The sequence below is a fragment of the Carcharodon carcharias genome, chromosome 1, assembly GCF_017639515.1.
Source record: "Carcharodon carcharias isolate sCarCar2 chromosome 1, sCarCar2.pri, whole genome shotgun sequence".
Taxonomy (NCBI): Eukaryota; Metazoa; Chordata; class Chondrichthyes; order Lamniformes; family Lamnidae; genus Carcharodon; species Carcharodon carcharias.
In genome coordinates, this window is record NC_054467.1 from 86,047 (window position 1) to 107,421 (window position 21,375).

The 21,375-nt window shown below is 40.8% G+C and overlaps 1 protein-coding gene across 1 annotated transcript in view; it reads right to left on the reverse strand.

The window, feature by feature from the left end:
- Nucleotides 1-9,510: 9,510 nt before the first annotated feature.
- Nucleotides 9,511-21,375, reverse strand: part of LOC121278680 (polycomb group RING finger protein 3) — a 229,300-nt gene continuing 217,435 nt past the window's right edge. The window contains exon 10 of the mRNA XM_041189022.1: nucleotides 9,511-11,874. Within this exon, the coding sequence (XP_041044956.1) occupies nucleotides 11,827-11,874 (48 nt within the window). The 3' untranslated portion in view covers nucleotides 9,511-11,826. The remainder of the gene's footprint in view (nucleotides 11,875-21,375) is intronic.

Consider the following 21,375-nt stretch of genomic DNA (forward strand, 5'->3'; position numbering starts at 1 on the left):
TTGGCAGATCAATCTCATGAAAGTTTAGAATGATGATAGTTAGCAATTAAAACATTGTAGTGTAGGGCATACTGGAAGAGCTGGTAATCTGATTTAGCATCAGTTTTTATTTTCTAAACGTAGTTTCCAATAGTCATATTTTTTCTAGGGTCTAAAAATTGCTTATCTCTTATTCATTTGGTTCCTGGGATGAGAAGGTTCTTCTGTAATGAGAGGTTGAGTAAATTGGGTCTATATGAGAGGCAATCACATTGAAATATAGGAGATTCTGAAGGGGCTTGACAGGGGAGACCTAGAACACCAGGGCACAGCCTCAGGATAAGGTGATGGAATTTTTTCTTGACTCAGTCTCAAATGACCTTCACTCAAAGGGTTGTGAACTTTTGGAATTTTCTACACCAGAGGGTATGGATGCTCCTTTATTGACTACGTTTAAGGCTGAGAAAGACAGATTTTTGGTCTTCCAGTGAATCGAGGGATATGAAAGGGAGTGGAAAAGTGGAGTTGAAGCTGAAGGTGAGCCATGATGCAATGATTTGTGGAGCAGGTTTGACAGGCAATATGATCTAATCCGGCTCCCATTTCTTATGCTCTTATAAGGATCAGCAACCACAAAGCAACTTAGGGTTCAGTTGGTTGTATTATGATTTTTATGGTTTTAAAAATTATTTCATGGGATTTGGGCATCGCTGGCTGGGTCAACAGTTATTGCCCATCGCTAATTGACCTTGAAGGTGGTGGTGAGCTGCCTTCTTGAACTGCTGCAGTCCATGTGGTGTAGGGAGGGAGTTCCAGGATTTTGAGCCAGCGACAGTGAAGGAACGGTGATATATTTCCAAGTCAGGATGGTGTGTGGCTTGGAGGGGAATTTTCAGGTGGTGGTATTTCCATTCATTTGCTGCCTTTGTCCTTCTAGGTGGTAAAGGTGGTGGGTTTGGAAGGTGCTGTTGAAGGAGCCTTGGTAATTGCAGTGCACTTTGTAAATGGTACGCTTCTGTCACACTGCATGGGAAGTGGAGGGAATGGATGTTTGTGGATGTGGTGCCAATCAAGCGGGCTGCTTTGTCCTGGATGTTGTCAAGCTTCTCGAGTGTTGTTGGAGCTGCACTCATCCAGGAAAGTGAGGAGTACCCCTGACTTGTGCCTTGTAAATAGTGAACAGGCTTTGGGGCATCCGGAGGTGAGTTACTCGCTGCAAGATTCCAAGCCTTTAACCTATTCTTGTAGCCACAGTATTTATATGGCTGGTCCAGTTCAGTTTCTGGTTAATGGAAACCCCCAGGGTATTGATAGTGGAGGGTTCAGCAATGGGAATACCACTAAACATCATTGGCGATGGTTGGATTCTCTCTTGTTGGAGATGGTCATTGCCTGACACTTATGTGGTACGAATGTTAGTTGCCCTGAGCCTGGATATTGTCCAAGTCTTGCTGCATTTGGACATAGACTGCTTCAGTATCTGAGGAGTCACGAATGGTGAACATTGTGCAGTCATCAGCGAACATTCCCACTTCTGACCTTATGATGGAAGGAAGGTCATTGATAAAGCAGCTGAAGATGGTTAGGCCGAGGACACTACCCTGAGGAACTCATATCCCGGAACTGAGGTGACTGACCTCCAACAAACACAAACATCTTTCTTTGTGCTAGGTAGGACTCTAATCAGCAGAGAGTTTTCCCCCGGTCTTAAAAGGGAGATATCTTATTTTTAAACTACGTCCCCTAGTTTTAGTCTCCCCCCAAAAGAGGAAATAGCCTCCTGGTATCCAGCCTATCAAGTCCCCTCAGGATCTTATATGTTTCAATATTATCTGTTATTCTTCTAAGCTCCATTGGGTATAGGCCTAACCTGTTCAACCTTTCTTCATAAGACAACACTGTCATCCCAGGAATGAGTCCAGTGAACCTTCTCTAAACTGCTTCTAACGTGATTATTGTTTTTAATTAAGGAGACCAAAGCTGCACACAGCACTCCAGATGTGGTCTCACCAAGGCCCTGCACAGCTGCAGTAAAACTTCCCAATATTTATATTCCATTCCTCATACAACAAATGGCAACATTCTATTTGCCTTCTTAATCACTTGCTGTACCTGCATAATTGTATGTGATTCATGTACCAGGATACCCAGACCCCTCTATACCATTAAGTTCTGCAGTCTTTCTCCATTTAAATAGTTTACTGCTTTTCTATACTGCCTTCCAAAGTGGAAAAATTCAAATTTACCCAAGTTATATTCCATCTGCCAAATTTTTGCTCACTCACTTAACATGTCTATATTCCTTTGCAGGCTCTCTACCTCCACTTGACAACTAACTTCCTTGGTTTCATTGGCAAATACAGCTACCATACATTCGCTCCCTTCATCCAAATCATTGATATGGATTGTAAGTAGTTGAGGACCCAGCACTAATCCCTGTGGCAATCAACTAGTCACAGCTCAAACTGAACCCAAACTGAGTGTCAGTGAGATTATTGCTGAGTAAGTGCTGCTTGATAATACTGTCGACATCTTTGCTGATGATCGAGAGTAGACTGCTGGAATGGTGATTGGCCCAAAAACAAATAAAGAATGTGAGTTGATTCCGACAGTGATTTGTGGAAGACCAAACACAAGAAGGTAAGGGTAAAAGAAATAAAAAGCAAAAACTGTTCAAGAACATTACCAGCAGAGGCTTACAATCAACTTAGAAAATTGAGAAAAAGGAAGTGGCTATAAAAAGATACGCCCCTGGCTCCTTTGTTTTGCTTTTCTTTAAAAAGCAAGTCTCTTTCCTTAATAGCAGGTACAATTTTGCACATTTTCTCTAGCTGTAACTGATTACATCCATAAAAAGTAAGGGAGACAAGAAAACACACTCGCAAATATAATAATTTATTTTAATCGATAGAACAAAAGAAATCCGCACATTCTAAGGGCTAAAAAGTGGTTTAATTTACATGAAGCAATACAAAACATTCTCATTACAGAAGACATTTTAAGTAGCAGATTAGTACAAAGTTGAAGTTCATCACAACAGTTTATTATAAACTGGATGGTACCATTTGCTGAAATGAAGCGAGGTATTTGTTCACATGATCTCTGGTGTAAACCTGAGTGGTTTTCTTTACCTTGTAACTAGAGTTCACTTGAGGTGATGTTTTCCCATTTGTCGTACAATAGACTAGGAAACTATATCAACAGAGTTAAGTCCATGCAGACCTCGATGTTATCACATTTATTATCTAATTTTCCTAAATAATAGAAAATACTGAGAAACCATGTGACTGCAAGGCTCACTCTGTTTGTTGGTTATTGATATGGCAGCAGGGACACAGCCTCATTTCCTGCAGTAATAACTGTGCCTTCATTTATGGTGTGGCATTCTCAGAACAGCTCAGTCCTTAGAACAATTAGCAGCTTTGATTTTTTCACTCCAATTAGAACAGAGTTTGATCGGATATAGCAGTACCGGACTCCTTTTCCGGCATCCCAAAATCCGGAAGGACTCGAAAACTGACTACACTCGAAGCCTGTGCCCTGGGTAGCAATTTGAATAAAACCCTTTTATTCTTTATTTTATGTATTATAAGTACATGCTAGGCCTAGGACCCAAAATCTGTAAAATCCCCAAATCGGCACACGTCTGTTCCCAAACTTCCCAGATACAGGGTCTGGTACCTGTAAACCATTTTGCTGCGATAGTTTTCTTTGCAGGTTGCTGTGTGAGCTGTAACTACAGGGCACCACATGGACTGCTACAGCCACAATCAGTTACACACAAAAAAGTTTCATGTAATCTGTCTCACTCCAGGGTTTTTTTTTCTGCTCAGTCTTTATTTTGTCCAGTCTATGTACATACAGGATTTGGAAGGTAAGTGCCAGATACAATATGAGTCTGAGTTGCCCCTTTATTTTTTTTTAATGCTGAAACATTTCAGTATTGTTCCCAACAAATTCTGTTCTCCTGCAAAGGTAGCCAGGCTTTAAAAATTAAGTTTGTACAAATTTGATCATTTTTAGCAACACTGGCAGTTAAGAGTAATAAGGCAGCAAACCTAAAGTTTACATGCAAGTTAACTTGGTGCTGTAAGGAGGTGCACAGAGTAATAGTTATCAGATATTAAAGGGGTCGCTCCTAGTGCCTGCCTGCATTCACCTGGAGGTCTGCACTGGTATTTCTGTTCCCATATCAAAAATATAACTGGATTTTTTCTCAATTTAAGACATATACTATGGTTTTTTACTGCTCTCTCAGAGATCCAGATATTTCCAAGGATGAAATCACTGATATCAATTTCTGTCATTATGCTGGTGAAATAATTGCATCAGCAGAGCTGGCAAATATTAAGGGTAATGTTCAGGTGAGTGAACCGGAGGCTGCAGCCCTGCTAGAAGCACATTAAATGCTGTATTTCAACCAACTCACTGTTGGATTCTGGAGAGGCTTGATTAAAGAGGTATCTGGGGAAACATCCATGCCGGTTCTGCTTAATATATTGTCGCGAACACCAGGTGAAATGATGATTGGCTATCATGGAGATTTTAAGTTGCTCAGTGTGCCCTATGTGGCAATATTAAAGTCAAATTTGGTTCCAAATTTCATCAGGTAAATCAAGTTGTGTTGTGCTATCACAACACAACACTAAAGTACAAATAAACCTAAAACACACAATGCAATAGTTAGTTAGCACCAAACAACCTGCATTGAATCACATCAAGATTTTAAGCAAAATTATCAAACTCCAACTTACCTTAGCAGAAGTTAAAAAGAAAAGTTTTCTAATATGCCGATGAGTATCAGACCTGTGTGCTTAAATTAATACTAACGATAATATCAATGTATAGAAAATATTGCTATAGCTATTCACTTATTCCAAAAGTTGGGACACTATCAGCAGGCTGGTACAATAGTTATTTCACAGTAATGCTAACTGTCTCTTTCTCAGTCAGTGTCAGTATGTGGTCTTGCAGTAAAATGAAGTGCCTATAGACTAGCCTAGACAAAGGCTGAAAGTAGAGATTATGTAACAGGTTACAGGTACACATCAGTCTGCCTTGAGACTTGGGAATTTCAATAACTATTAAACACAACTTACATTGTCAATAAGGGATAGTGACTTGAAAAGACAACTGTATTGTGGTTTGTCTGAATTTCAAGGGATACACAAATTAATCTAAGACATATTGAAAAGACTGTTAAAGCCCATTGAATTCCCTTTGACCCTATTAATATATTCAATGCTCCCAAAAAAATACAGTTGTTTAGAGAGCAATAGCTAAACTCATCAGAATCAATTCCCTGCATTGCCTGTAAGAGCTGCTCTACTGTTTTGTAATTATGTATCTCACATACATGAGATCATGCTTTATGTACTCTACACAAACATTGCATAAATTTATAACTGTGTTTCATATTTGAACAAGTGCAATAAAACCATCAAGGAGTTTAGGATAGTGAGCCAGTTAGCAACAGTCATCAGGGTTGGGAAGTGTTTCTATCCGGTTTCGAAAGGGGACCTTTTGCGTGTGAGGTGAACACGATAACCACTACACTACAGAAATCTTCAGCTGCACTCTCTCCCAGAATGGGGTACAGCTATGACTCCAGCTGATTACTAATTATCCAAGTAAGCCTTCTTGTAAAGAGAGATGTTTACTCAGATGCTGTAAGCATGCACTCCTGCTGGCTGACGGATGGAAAGTCAGTTTCCTGGTGTGGTGTAAGTTTTCTCCTTCTGTTTGTGGACCAGACAGAATAATTTTGCCCTTCAGGATTATGATAGAACTGGGCTGGTGAATTTACTCCAAAATTAAATAACATGGTGTGATGGACATGGGCTTACATAGTGGTTACCTATTTGGTAGTTCCCTATTTCTGCTGGGCTGTTATGGGGCAGTGCTAACATATTCTGACTCAGCACCTACAGTCAGCTATAAAGTGGAGCTTAGAAGACTACTTGCCTGTCCTTATGGATGGAATATGTTACATAGAATTTACAGCACATAAGTAGGCCAGCTAGCCTTTGTGGTCTACACTGGATCTTTATACTCGACATATGCAACTCATACACAAGCAACTTATACTCTAACGACATGTTCCCATCCTGTCCCATGATCAAGATTGAGATATAGACAGGAGATACAAAATGAAATCTCCAAAATATACTCCACATGGAGGACACTGATGAGGTATCTGCAAATGATATCCTACAAGAGGATGGAATAATATGTTCCTATACCTGAACAGACTAAGCCATTTAACATTCCCAAATTGTATGTCAATCAGGCAACATTAAAGCATCAAGTGGCAACACACAGGAAATTATTTGTTTTAAGCTTCTGTAAAATAAATCAAACACACAAATAGCCAGTTAGTTCTTAGGCACTCTGCAAGACCAGGCTAATATCGACAGGACTGATTGGTCTATAGATACTGTATTTACACGATACATAAAAGCTTTGAATATCTGACTGAAAGTTCAGTAGAAATATAAGTTATTCCATTTCCTTTTCTGAATGGTAATACTTTTGGAAGCAGGCAGCTAGAATCTGCCTATTAGAGTGATGGAATTACACAGCACAGGAGGAGGCCATTTGGCCCATCAATAATTTATGTGAAAACCTGCATGATTTACATTTGAATCATGAAGTATAGTGGAGGGTTCAAATATAGTTTCCATACCCAACTGTTGTAAAGAATCAATAATGTCACTATATCTGCTATAACAGGAAATTGTTTGAAAAAAATAATGAGGTTATTAACAGGTATGAAACCTGCACATAACTGACCATGTTGCAAAGATGCAAAGAATAAAATTCACACAGTTTAAAAAAAAATCTTTGCAACTTGATTCTTCTACAGTCTGCACCACTGCAGTTAATATTGTGTCTAATTGCACAGAAATATCTCACTGTACCAGTGTGCTAGAAAATGTACCTAATAATTCAGATTAAATTGGTAGCCAATTTAAGCAAGGGTTATATAATTTAACTTGCTCTGTGGTACTATGACAAGGAATCAGGTCATAGCTGCAAAGCTTAGTAGAAAATAAAGTTATATATAATAATTCTGTAGGCCCCCCACATTTTTTTAAAAAAAACTACTTACAATATTGTCTTTGAAGGCTCCATTGCTCAATAAACAAGCGCTGATTCAGGTATGAATGAAAGGCTGGATAAATAATACAGTTCTGATACCACACAGAAGCTGAAACCCACACAAACATAATGCTACTTGTATCAAAACAATGCAATAGGTAAACATGTAGTCAAGGTGAGCAAACAGTTCAATCTAGTCTTCTTTGAATGCCACATGCTATATCGTACTTTCATTTGGAAATGTGTTGATGAAAATATTGAAGAATTAAAGGTACAGTGTATTACACCGCCAATCAATTAAAATCGATCTAAACTGCTTACTCATCTGTAATCATTGAAAACACAACATAATCCAAATTCAATACCTACCTTCACAGTATTAAGGATTGTAGTTTTGGGCTGCTTCACCAAACAATTCCCCAGCTTTTTTATCTTCATTATGCTTTGGCTTTCTTACTTAAAACGGTTTGAAATGATACATTTTACAAAGGTCGAGAGTCAAATGGATAACGGCAGAATGATCTCACCAAAACCGGCACTAATTTATTCAAATGCAAAATTTGTGGCCACATGACACAACAGCGAGAATTAACCACTGACTGGTTTTCTTGGATTATGTAACAAGATCAATAATTGTGATACCAAAGCCGAAGGTGGACCAGGATTTGTTAAAGGCACTCATATCTTTTACCCATATTGTTCCATAGGTATGACATCATCGTTTAAAGCCAATGTAAGGGTTTACTAAATACAGAAGCCCATCTGTAATTTTTCATACTGATACGATCAAGCTATCTTGAACTTTTGTTTTAAAAAAAGGCTAAAGTCACTGTAATAACATAAAAGCATAAGAAATAGGAGCATTTGTAGGCCATATGGCCCTCTCAATGCACAAATAACAAAGAGGCTACATTTCAGGACATTCAGATTCTCCAAATCTCTCAGGTCTGTGATGGGCTCGAGCATTTTTTCGTTCAGCACACACCAAGTGGGCAAAGTTCAATTCCTGTACACATTGATGCTCAGAACATGAACTACACATTTCCAACAGAGTGCTTTGTTGGTCTCTGTTCTAAGCACCGCTTGACACATTGCCATTAGCTTTCAACAGTCAACATGGACAATAACATAAGTATAGCAATTAATGTAAAGAATCATCATTTTAAATACTTTCAACAAATCAAACTAAGGCTATCCCTTTATGTATCTGAAGGAAAGGGATCTTGGGAGAAGATCTGTGTGTTATAGGTAAGGTAGTGTAGTGTTTTGATACTGGACTAACGACATACAAGCAGGGGTTCAAATTCCACCACTGCAAATTGTGAAACTGAATTCAATAAATCTGCTAATTTCAACACCAAGCACAATGCTGAGAGTTGCCTGACAATCCTCATTATGGGAAGGGTTTCACACCATCATTACTTCACCTGCCCTAAAATAACCATGTGGTTGATTCAGTGTCTTCTAAAGTGACTGAACTGAGTTGGTGCTTAAATAGTGGCAGAACTTATAACTGAGATTTCTGGAAAATATTTACATTAGGGAAAGGAGCTGCATTTTGGTTTAACTTGCTCAGAGTTATTATAATTTAGGAATTGGGTAATAAATGCTCGCCTAACCAGCGACGCCCACATCCAACGAAAGAATAAATAAAACAAAATAGTGGTCCATATGAAGAGGGGGACTAAGCAAAGATAAATGTAAATAGTAATTAGACTGGAATTCAAGGAAGCATAAGAGGGCCAACATATGAGGTGGAGTATTGGGGCTGATGTAAGAGTAGGCTCATCAGGTTACATCAGAGATTCTCGATTTTGTGGCTATTAAAAAGTTCCAGCTTTTAATAAACCCATCAAACATCACCACAAATTACTCATTTTTCACAAGCCTAATGTAAAGCTACAGAGTGATTGAATCCAGGCAGGTATAAAAATGCCATGAGTCAGGAATGGGAGTAAAATCAAAGCATGCAAAGAGGAAAGGCTATTTATTCCATTGGGTGTTGTCCCCTCCAGTGGATGGTCCGCTCCTTCTATTTATAATACATTTCATTCAATGATTGTAGTTTTTGCAAAGTTTCCACAGCAGGCACTGAAGTTTTATTTTGAATTGTATTGCCAGATAGGAAACAGAGGAAAATGATTAAAAAGAGGCCAACCTCACTGAGGATACAAAAATGTAAAGGCACTCCATTTATTGTCCTACTTTGCACGATATAAACGGAAGTAGACAGCTTGCGGATTCACCCTATGTGCTGAAATCCAGATCCAATCAACTCCCTCAAGGCAGAATCTTCAATCATGAACTTTGGTGAGTAAGAAGTGTGTGAAAAAGACAGTGAATGAAAGTTTAAAAAAAAGGCAGAGAAAGATTAATGTTACAGAATAGTAAAAAGAAATAAACCAGTGTAAAAAATGAGGTGACATTTCGCAATTACCACTGGGTATTTATTTCAGTAATAAACCATTACTCACATTTGAATAATTTCCATGATAATGTTAAGAGCGTTTCACCATCACAGGATGTTAGCACCGGGTTGGCGAGGGGAGGGGGGGTGGTTGAGGGTATGGTAATGGAAAGACAATGGGGGAAATTGCACTAAAATTGGCAGCACAACAGTATCCAGTTTTATTCCTACATCAAGAATCACAGACCTGCCAGCACCAGCCCTAAGTATTGATAAAGAGGCATTGAGTTTCACAGAACAAGTGTCTTGAGCGGTCCTGCTGATTACAGAGGTGGATAGAGAGAATATTTTTTACTGCAAGCCACATAACTAAACCTTTTGTACTCATCTTTCCCTCTCAACTTTCACATGCTGAAAATTAAACTGGGATACAGCTTTGAAATAAAATTTCATTTAATCCATCATAAAAATCATAGAAGCTCCATTTTTGTGAAGGTTCTTTTTGCCTGATCTAAAAACATATTTTATCATTGCTGCCAAAAATAGTATTTTGTGAGTCACTATACAGGAAGTTGCAATGGTTGGAATTTTATACCAACAGTTTTGCAATCAGTTATACACATTAAAATATTTACAAAGACACTGTACAAGCGTAATGCTGCTCTGGTATATTAATGCACAACTCTCTTTAATGCTATTTTGTTTTTTAAAAAGCGGACTGTCTATTTTAGAAATCTGTATACATTGTGTAAGAAAATTAAACACCAGATACAAGGAACTAAAAGATATAATTATAATATAATAAATACACAATCCTACAGAAACTGTTCTATACAGGTGGGAAAAGTATCAACCCTCAATAATCCAATCATAAGTCCTCACTTTCTCTCTCTCCCACACCAACAGACCATGATTTCCACTACAATAAATGGGAATTTATTAGGGATAGTGTTCTTGACAAGTACTGGGAGTTATCAGTTTTCATCTTTTAATACAGGTGAACAGCAGTCCTTTTTTGAGTCACTCAAAATGATTGTGATGACTTGAACTAAGATTTGTGATACAACAAACATATATCACCTCTCCTGAGAATATCCTTTTAGTAAACCTGAAAAGTGAGAACATTCCAATGGAGTACCCATGCTTACTGCTGACACAATAAAAGCAAATCTTACCTAATACTATTTCACAAAAACAGATGTAGCTAGAAATTTCACAAAAGACCTCGTGAAAGTGTTTAAAACAATCTGAACAAGGTTAACATTTCTTCAGCAATAGTTAAAGGTCACTGGAGGTACAAAGATGAACCATCAATGGGAAGGTGCCCGGTTCAGGCAATGCTACAACCCAATGATTATAAACACTTGCACAGAGCCTGGTCAGATTCCAACAAGGTGTGGGCGTATATTACCAGGCAGTGTCCATGCCCAATGCTGCAAAATCTCTGGCTTTAAGGCCGGGAGACAGTCCATGTGAGTACTGCATTATACTACTCTGATGCTCAGTTCCAGAGAAGTGGAACTTGGTGTCAGTGCATGGTCCAAGTGCCCTGACCAGCAATGTTCAGACTGACAGACTGAATTCAGAACTGAATCCTTAGAGATTCACTTTGGTGTGCAATTGCTAGTGTAAAAAAACAAAAAGTTTCTTTTTTACAACTATGATTAAAAAGCTAAAGTTTCACTGTGTATGTATTAACACACTCATATGAAATCACTTTACTCACTAGTTTATAAAGTCATTAACTCATGGGCTAACGGCTCTGTTAAAACAGTGAACAGAGGAATTTCACAGACAAGTTTTAAAAAAACTCAGAATTTCAACCTCAAATTGTTGAACTGAACCCATATAAACCACCCCAAAGGCCCTTTAAATAAGAAAGCCAAAGCTACCCACAGCTTAACAAACAGCATCATTAAAATGATTTAAAATTACAAGTAGGTTCACAGAATTGCTAAAGCAAAAGTCAAAATGTAAACTATAAAAAATTTCTTGTGCCCACAACAACAAAGCCTTCTAACACATCAAATTCATGACACTGCATTTTTCTTTATAAACCAGGTATAAAAAGTGTCTTGGTGCAATTTCATTTGATCCTTTTTGTAATATATTACGACTGTAAACCCACTTAAACATGAGCGATTCCAACACAATGTAGTAGAGAGCACAGGAGCAGGCTTTTGTTGTGTCAGTCCCAGTTGAGCAATACCTCTGATGGGGTGTGTGTGTTTGCTGGTGTGTGCCACATGCTAGGTCCAGTGATGCACTGACTGAGTGCTGGGTGATAGTCTCTGCAAAAGTTGCACCTTATGAAGTTTTGCTGGCGGTAAAACTTGATGTCATAGCAGGTCCATTTTTGGCCTGTAATGTAGCAGGAGGGGCGATTTCTTCAAAAAGAGAGAGGGATATACAGCTTTATAAATATAGCACAGATCACCAGTTAGCATAACATACTAAATAAATATATAAATAAATAAAATTAGTTTTAAAAATAATGACCAGAGAAAGCATTTATCGCTTTAAATGTACTGCAACGCCAACCAATCTTTTACAGCAGTGAGCCAGACCCAAGTGTCATACTAGAAATGAGACACCAATGATTCATGCATCTTAGGCAGACAGAATCACCATCAGATGCCATACCCACTTGCCAATCTACTTGACATATCTTTAAAGCTTTGAGTTGTGGCCATTGCCACCTCTGACTTCTGTCTCCCTCCTCTTTTCTTTCTCCTTTTTCATTTCTTGCATTACACTCTCCTCCACTGCTGTCTCCCACACTTTTGCTCTCCTCCTTCACTATCTTGTTCTCCTTTTCTGCCCCTACCTCGCTCTTGTTTTTTGTTAGGTACTGCCCTGTTGTGGATTTGTAAAGTAGATCCCTAACCAGACAGAAAGAGCTTTGTTGCAGCTCCACCGTGTCTCCTGTCAACTTGGCTGTGCATGCGCAGAATCCATGTTATTGTTTGCAGGAGACACAGTGATGATTAGAAGGCCCTCACCCAGTTTCTGAGCCCTGCTGCATCTGATTCCGGGGATCAGGATGGGGAGGGAGGGGAGGCTTCTGATCCACCCAGTGACAGCTGCATTTCCATTTGCAGTTGCGGGTTTGTTTCTCCTAGCACAGCACCATCCCTTCCACACCATTGAGATATGCTGCTATGACAAGGTGGCTTACTGGAAGGAAGGTGCCTTTCCAAAAGAATGGGGGGTACAAAAGGCAAAAAAAATGTTAAGGAAATCAAATGGGATAAAGAAAACTGTGGGACCTCTGAGAGACTCTGCTGCTGGTGCTGTAGTATTTGCAATTTCAGAGCCAGTGATCACCATACCTGCGCCCTGCTGCACACGACCCTGTATAAAGACGACGGCCATGCATACAACTGTACATACACGGCATTGAAAGCAAACGCAGCCCAGGCCCACCAGCTGTTCCATTTTCATAAACAGCAGCGTCACCTATCAGACTGTTCCAAACTGCACTGGCTGATTTTGCCAGAATGTTTGATTTGGATGTGTGCAGATAGTATCATTGATGATCCATGCTGGAAGTGGATGTTTCTGTTCAAAGACATAGAAACTAGGAACAGCAGTAGGCCATTCAGCCCTTCTAGCCTGCTCCGCCATTCAATATGGTCATGGTTGATCCTCTATTTCAACGCCACATTCCCACTTTCTCTCCATACCCCTTGATGCTCCTAATATCCAAATATTTATCAATTTCTGCTTTGAATATGCTCAGTGACCCGGCTTCCACAGCTTCTGTGGGAGAGAATTCCAAAGGTTGACCAGCCTCTGAGTGAAGAAATCTTTCCTTATCTCAGTCCTAAATGGCCTGCCCCAACCAGGGGGAACATCACCCCTGCATCTACTCTGTCTAGCCCTGTTAGAATTTTATACGTTTCAATTAGACACCCTCTCATTCTTCTAAACTCTCGTGAATACAGGGCCGGTTGAACCAATCTCTCCTCCTATGACAGTCCTGCCATCCCCAGTATCAGCCTAGTGAACCTTCGCTACGCTCCCTCTATGACAAGTATATCCTTTCTCAGGTAAGGAGACCAAAACTGCACACAATACTCCAGGTGTGGTCCCACCAAGGCCTTGTATAACTGCAGTAAGACATCCCTACTTCTGAACACAAATCCTCTTGCAATGAAGGCCAACATCCCATTTGCCTTCCGAATTGCTGGCTGCACCTGCCTGTTTACTTTCTGGTGTACAAAGACACCCAGAACCCTTTGTACATCCACATTTCCCAATATATCACCATTTAAATAATACTCTGCTTTTCTGTTCTTCATACCGAAGCGTATAACTTCACATTTATCCACATTATACTGCATCTGGACTAGTAATCCAGAGAACCAGGGGAAAGCTCTGGAGACCCGGGTTCAAATCTCACCACAGCAGCTGGTGGAATTTGAATTCAATCAAAATCTGGAATTAAAAGTCTAATGATGACCATGAAGCCATTGTCAATTGTTGTAAAAACCCATCTGGTTCATTAATTCCTTCAGGGAAGGATATCTGCTGTCCTTACCCTGTCTGGCCTACACGTGACTCCAAATCCACAGCAATGTGGTTGACTCTTAAATGCCCTCTGAACAAGAGCAATTAGGCTTGGGCAAAAAATGCTGGCCTAGCCAGTGATGCCCACATCCCATGAATGAATTAAAAAGAAATCTGCCATGTGTTTGCCCAGATGCACAACTTGTCTAAATCGTCCTGAAGCCTCCTTGCATCCTCCTCACAACCCCGCCCAGTTTTGTGTCATCAGCTAACTTGGAAATATTGCATTTGGTTCCCCCATCCAAGTCCTTTATATATATCGTGAATAGCTGGGGCCCAGGCACTGATCCCTGTGGTACACCACCTGCCACCCAGAAAAAGACCCATTTATTCCCACTCTCTGTTTCCGATTTGTCAATTCTCAATCCATGCCAGTATATTACCCCTGATCCCATGTGCTTTAATTATGCCCACTGGCCTCTTATGTGGGACCTTATCAAAAGCCTTCTTGAAATCCAAATACACCATATCCACTTGTTCTCCCTTATCTATTCTACTAGTTACATCCTCAAAAAACTCCAATAGATTAGTTAAGCATGATTTCCCTTTCATAAACCCATGCTGACTTTGTTTAATTCCGTTAATGCTTTCCAAGTGTTCTGTTACCACGTCTTTTATAATAGATTCTAGCATTTTCCCCACTACTGATGTTACGCTAACTGGTCTGTAATTCTCTATTTTTTCTCTCCCTTCTTTTTTAAATAGCGGAGTTATATTTGCTGCCTTCCAATCTGCTCCAGAGTCTATAAAATTTTGGAAGATGACCACCAATGCACCCAATATTTCCAGGACCACTTCCTTTAGTGCTCTGGGGTGTAGTTTATCAGGCCCTGGGGTGTTTTTAGCCTTTAACCCCATTAATTTCTCAAGCACCATTTTTTTTTTTACTAATACTGATTTTCTTCAATTCCTCCCTCTCACTAGACCCTTGGTTCCCTAACATTTCTGGGAAATTATTTGTATCCTCTTTTGTGAAGACAGAACTAAAATGTGTGTTCAATTCTTCTGCCATTTCTTTGTTCCCCATTATAATTTCCCCCCGTTTCTGACTGTAAGGGACATATATTTGTCTTTGCTAATCTTTTTCTCTTCACATATTTATAGAAGCTTTTGCAATCAGTTTTTATGTTCCTTGAAAGTTTACTCTCATACTCCACTTCCCCTTTTGATCAATATATTTTTGTTTGCTTTTGCTGAATTCTAAACTGCTCCCAAACCTCAGGTTTGCTGCTATTTCTGGCAATTTTACATGTCTTCTCTTTGGATCTAATACTATCCCTAATTTCTTATGTAATCCATGGTTGAGCCACCTTTCCTGTTTTACTTTTGTGCCAGACAGGAATGAATAATTGTTGTAATACGTTCCTTACATATTAACCATTGCCTATCCATCGTCAACCCTTTTAGTAAGGTTCCCCAATCCATCATTGCCAACTCGCGCCTCACCCTCGTAGTTCCCTTTATTTAGATTCAGGACCCTAGTTTCGGATTCAACTTCTTTACTTTCCATCCTAAAACCAACTCCTTAGCTTGGCCCCAATAAATTTGATCAGGACTTGGGGCCTAGTCTCTCTCTCTCTCTCTAGCTCTGTTTCTCAAGTGGAAAGGCAAAAAAAAATGGTTTTACTGGTTAGCTCTACTACTTGGCACTTATTAATAGTCATTCTTAGTAATTAATTTTTTTTAAATGATCAATTTATAGCTTGACATTGATTTTGCTTTGAAATTCATGTTTAATTTTATACTAAGCCTTATCTTCTCCGAAATTTGTTCATCAGCCCCTTGAGTAAAAAAAAATTGAAATGTGGCCCCTCACGTGAATAGGTTGCACCAAATTAAGGCTGGTTTCAGATGGGGAAGCCTTAGTGAAGAGGCTTAGCATCAGCTGTCAAGGCCTATCCACCAAAGGCACTGTCGTTATCGAAATCAGTTAATCTAAATAGTGACATTTAGTATTTGTGTGAGAGATTGTGTCGTGTTGCAGCCGATCACAAGCTACCAACTGAAACTTAATTGAGTGATCCCCATGTTATTGGCACAGTCAAGGTGAATGGCCTTGACCCTACCCCTGAAAGGTTTACATGGAATGTGCGCAACCATCCTTGGTCCCTGGGTGCTTTGCATTTTTGGACTTGAGGAAATAAATAACCTTTGAAATTGAATGGCACAGAATGTCCATCCTGTGGCATGTGGACAGTCGCGGACACTTTACGTTGACTAGGTAAGCACATGTGCAGGAAGTGCCACCAGCTGATGATGCACATATTCCAGTTAAAGAGGAGTGTGCAATATTAGGTACAATAAGCGTAATGAGAGTGGATACATCGCCAGGGCCAGATGGATTGTATTCCAGGCTTTAAAGGAAGCCAGGGAGGAATCAGTGAATGTTTTGTGGATCATTTTCCAAACCTCACTATATACAGGCATGTTACCAGAGGATTGGAGGTCTGCAAACCTTGTACCATTATTTAAAAAGGGTGTGAGGGATAGGTGAGAAAATTATAGGCTGGTCAGTCTGACTTTGGTGGCAGGCCAATTATTGGAATCAATTCTGAGAGAGAGGGTAAACTGTCACTGAGAAAGGCAGGGGTTGATCAGGGACAGGTCAGCATGGTTTTGTTAGGGGAAGATCGTGTCTTACTAACTTAATTGAATTTTTTGAGGAAGTAACAAGGAGGATTGATGAGGGTAGTACAGTGGATGTTTTAGTAAGACATTTGATAAAATCCCACATGGCAGACTGGTCAGAAAAGTGATATCCCACAGGTTACAGGGGAAAGTGGCTAGTTGGATCCAAAATTCTCTCAGCAACAGAAAACAAAGGGTAATGTTCGATAGGTCTTTTTGCGAATGGAAAACAGATTCCAGAGGTGTTCCACAGGGCTCAGTATTGGGACCCTTGCTGTTTACCATATATATTAATCATTTGGACTTAAACGCGGAAGGCATGATTGGGAAGTTTGCAGATGACACACAAATTGTCCGTGTACTTGATAGTGAAGAGAATAGCTCCAAGGTTATGTTAAGGGTTTGGTTGAGTGGGCTAAAACTGGCAAATGGAATTCATCCAGAAAAGTGTGAGGTAATGCATTTGGGGAGGCAAACAAAGCAAAGGGATACTCAATAAACAGGAGGATATTGAGAGGGATTGAGGAAGTGAGAGACCTTGGAGTGCATGTCCACAGGTCCCTGAAGATGGCAAGACAGGTGGATAAGGTGGTAAAGAAAGCATACGGAATGCTTTCCTTTATTGGGTGAGGTATTGCATACAAAAGCAGGGATGTAATGATGGAACTATAGCTGGGATTTTGTATACGGTTCTGGTCACCACATTACAGGGAGGACATAACTGCTCTGGAGAGAGTAGAGGTGATTCACAAGAAGGTTGTCAGAGCTTGAAAATTGCAGCTATGAAGGGAGATTGGGTAGGCTGGGGTTGTTTTCCTTAGAACGGAAGAGGCTGAGGGGTAACCTAATTGAGGTGTACAAGATTATGAGGGGCCTAGATAGGGTAGGCAGTAAAGACTTGTTTCCCCTAGCTGAAGGGGCATAGATTTAAGGTGATTGGATAAAGGACAGAAGGGGACATGAGGAAAAACTTTTTCACCCAGAGGGTGGTGGGCATCTGGAACTCACTGTCTGAACTGGTAGTTGAGGCTGAAACACTCAACTCATTTAAAAGGCACTTGGATCTGCACCTGAAGTGCTGTAACCTGCAAGGCTACAGACTAGGGGCTGGAAATGGGATCAAAATGAGCGGCTAGTTCATTTTTTTCTCTTTTCTGGCCGGTGCAGACACGATGGGTGAACAGCCTCTTTCTGTACCATAAATTTTCTATGGTTCTGGCTGCAGAAACTTGACATCCAGATGTCAGAAGTCGAGCGATGGCTGAAACATTAAGACACATCTGCAACACTGAGGACATGTGGATAGCATGTTTAAGGAGATGGTCATAGTGTAGGTTAGAAGAGTGCAGGCAGAGGGTGAATGGGTGACCACCAGAAAGTCTAGGAGGACCAAACACACAGGACTCCTGCACTATCTTGCTCACAAACTGGTTTTTCATTTCAGATGCCAGTGATGCTTCCTCAGGGGAGAGCCAAGTTTGGGGCACCACGTGTGGCTCAGCTGCACGGGTGGGAAGGAAAAAGAGTGGAACAGGAAGAGTGATAGGGGATTCAATAGTTAGGGGAACAGACAGGCGTTTCTATGGCTGTAGACGTGATTCCAGGATGGTATGTTGCCTCCCTGGCGCCAGAGTCAATGATATCAAGGAGCAGTTGCAGGATGTTCTTAGGGGGAGGGTGAACAGCCAGAGGTCATGGTTCACACTGGTGCAAACAACATAGGTAGAAAGAGGGATAAGGTCCTGAAAGCAAATTTGAGAGAGCTAGGTAAGATATTATAAAGCAGGGCCTCAAAGGTAGTAATCTCCAGATTACTACCAGTGCCACACGTTAGTGAGCATAGAAATAGGAGGTTAGAGCTGATGGATGCGTGGCTGGAGAGATGAAGTAGGAGAGAGGGATTCAGATTCCTGGGACCAGTTCTGGGGGAGGTGGGACCTGTACAAGCCAGGCGGTTTGCACCTTGATGCGGCCAGGTCAATATCCTTACTAAGTCGCACGGGATCAGAGGTGAGCTGGCAAGATGGATACAGAATTGGCTTGGTCATAGAAGACAGAGGGTAGCAGTGGAAGGGTGCTTTTCTGAATGGAGAGCTGTGACTAGTGGTGTTCCACAGGGATCAGTGCTGGGACCTTTGCTGTTTGTAGTATACATAAATGATTTGGAGGAAACTGTAACTGGGCTAATTAGTAAGTTTGCAGACGACACTAAGGTTGGAGGAGTTGCAGATAGTGAAAAGGATTGTCAAAGGATACAACGGGATATAAATCGGTTGGAGACTTGGACGGAGAAATGGCAGATGGAGTTTAATCTGGACAAATGCAAGGTAATGCATTTTGGAAGGTCTAATACAGGTGGGAATTATACAGTAAATGGCAGAAACCTTAAGTGCATCGACGGGCAGAGGCATCTGGGTGTACAGGTCCACAGGTCGCTGAAAGTGGCAACGCAGGAAGGCATATGGCATGCTTGCCTTCATTGGCAGGGGTATTGAGTATAAAAGCTAGGAAGTCATGCTGCAGCTGTATAGAACCTTGGTTAGGCCACATTTGGAATATTGCGTGCAATTCTGGTCACCACATTACCAGAAGGATGTGGAGGCGTTGGAGAGGGTGCAGAGGAGGTTTACCAGGATGCTGCCTGGTCTGGAGGTTTTTAGCTATGAGGAGAGGTTGGAGAAACTCGGATTGTTCTCACTGCAGCGACGGAGATTGAGGGGCGACTTGATAGAAGTTTACAAAATTATGAATGACATGGACAGAGTAGATAGTCAGAAGCTTTTTCCCAGGGTGGAAGAGTCAATTACTAGAGGACATAGATTTAAGGTGAGAGGAGAAAACTATAGAGGAGATGTGCAGGGCAAGTTTTTTACGCAGATGGTAGTGAGTGTCTGGAATTCACTGCCAGAGGTGGTGGTGGAAGCAGGTACGATAGTGGTGTTTAAGAGGTAGCTTGACAAATACATGAATAGGATGAATAGGAATACAGGGAAACGGACCACGGAAGTGCAAAATGTTTTAGTTGACGGGCAATATAATCATAGGGCCGAAGGGCCTGTTCCGGTGCTGTACTTTTCTTTGTTCTTTGTTCATGCCTTGAAGGTTGGTGGGGTGTGGGAGGTGATCACCTCCTTCACTGGCCTTTCCACACTAGCCACCCCCACAGCCCCACCACCCACAGGTTCTGCCCCCAGAGATGCACCCTTCTCCCTTGGCCTTCCCATCAAGACCCCCACCCCCTCCTTGGGCCTCAGCTCCGCTCCCTGCTGTGAGACCTCCTGCACATACCTGGTCCTGAACCCTGGGACTTGGAATCTGCTTGTACTCCCAGTCCTGGTCACTACATTACTGGGACTATTGAGCTGCCAGTTCTCTGAGGTAGGACTTCCTCCCCAGTGAGGGGCAGCCAATATCGGGAGAAATGTGTTCCCCACTGACTCTTTGGGAGATGGGGTGGGAAACCATGCCCTGTTGAGTTAGGGTCTGGTAACAACTCCACAATGGTAACAATGCTTAACTGTAACTTGTATGGTGGTGAATGAAGCAAAGCAGTGATTTCTAGGTGTAAATGAAAGTGGAGGGCAGCATTATCAAAGAAACTCAAGATAGCCTGAAGTGCTACCAGGATATAATGCTTAAGCAAACAAGACTAATCTATAATAAAGATTGCAAATCACTCACTTATAGCCAAAATTAACATTGATAATAGCAAAACTCATGTGAGAAACTTGAACCCTCATCATGTTAAAACAGAAATTAGAAGAACCATTTTCATTTTTAGATTGCAAACAATCTCGTCATATCAATGGCTTCGCAACTTGTCACTCATTTGCTTTCAGAGAATACACATTACATTTATTAACGATTACTGATATACCATGTTACAACTTAATTTCTATCATTTTGAGCTTGGCCTAAATAGCCAAGTGGTTATGGTACTGGGTTTGTAACCCCAAGATCAAGAGTTCAAATCTCACAATGGCAAACTATGAAATAATGTAACTTCATCTGAAACAGATGGAAACGGGTTTGTACTCAAAAGAGTTACAACTTAATTCCTTTCTGTTTCTTGGCAAAAAGCCCATCGCCTGGGGGAAAGCACTGCTTACACTTAGTTAACAAGAGCCTAATAGGATTGCTGCACTTAATTCTCATCACTGAACAACTGGGTTTACTCTTCCTCCCATCCGCCTCACCTGAAGGCACTGTCAATACATTTCTATGGGTATTGGGCACTCTGGCACTTGACATTGTTCAAGTGGAACAACAGAATTAATGCCAGGAGTTCCTCAAGGGCAGAGGCATTGCAACTGAGCCAAATCCTGCGCTCAGCCTGAGATCTACAAACACGTACTTCCAATAGGGACACAGGATAGCAACACTGGCCATATGCCCTCCCTCTAAACCAACCTCTCACCCCCTGTATTTACCCATCTACTGCCACAACTAACATTGTTAATCAGAACAGAAATTAACCTGGAACTTTATGGCTCAGCAACTCATTACTTTAGTCAGCTTAGTCATGTAGGAACCTATCTGCTGTATGAAAGTTCCCTGCAGTTGAAGGATGAAGATGACCCTACAAGATAAATAATGACAGGTATATATATATATGAAATGTACACTCATCAGTTACAAAGGTGGACTCTCTTAAGTTCATACAATTAATGCGATCTAATTATTTTGGA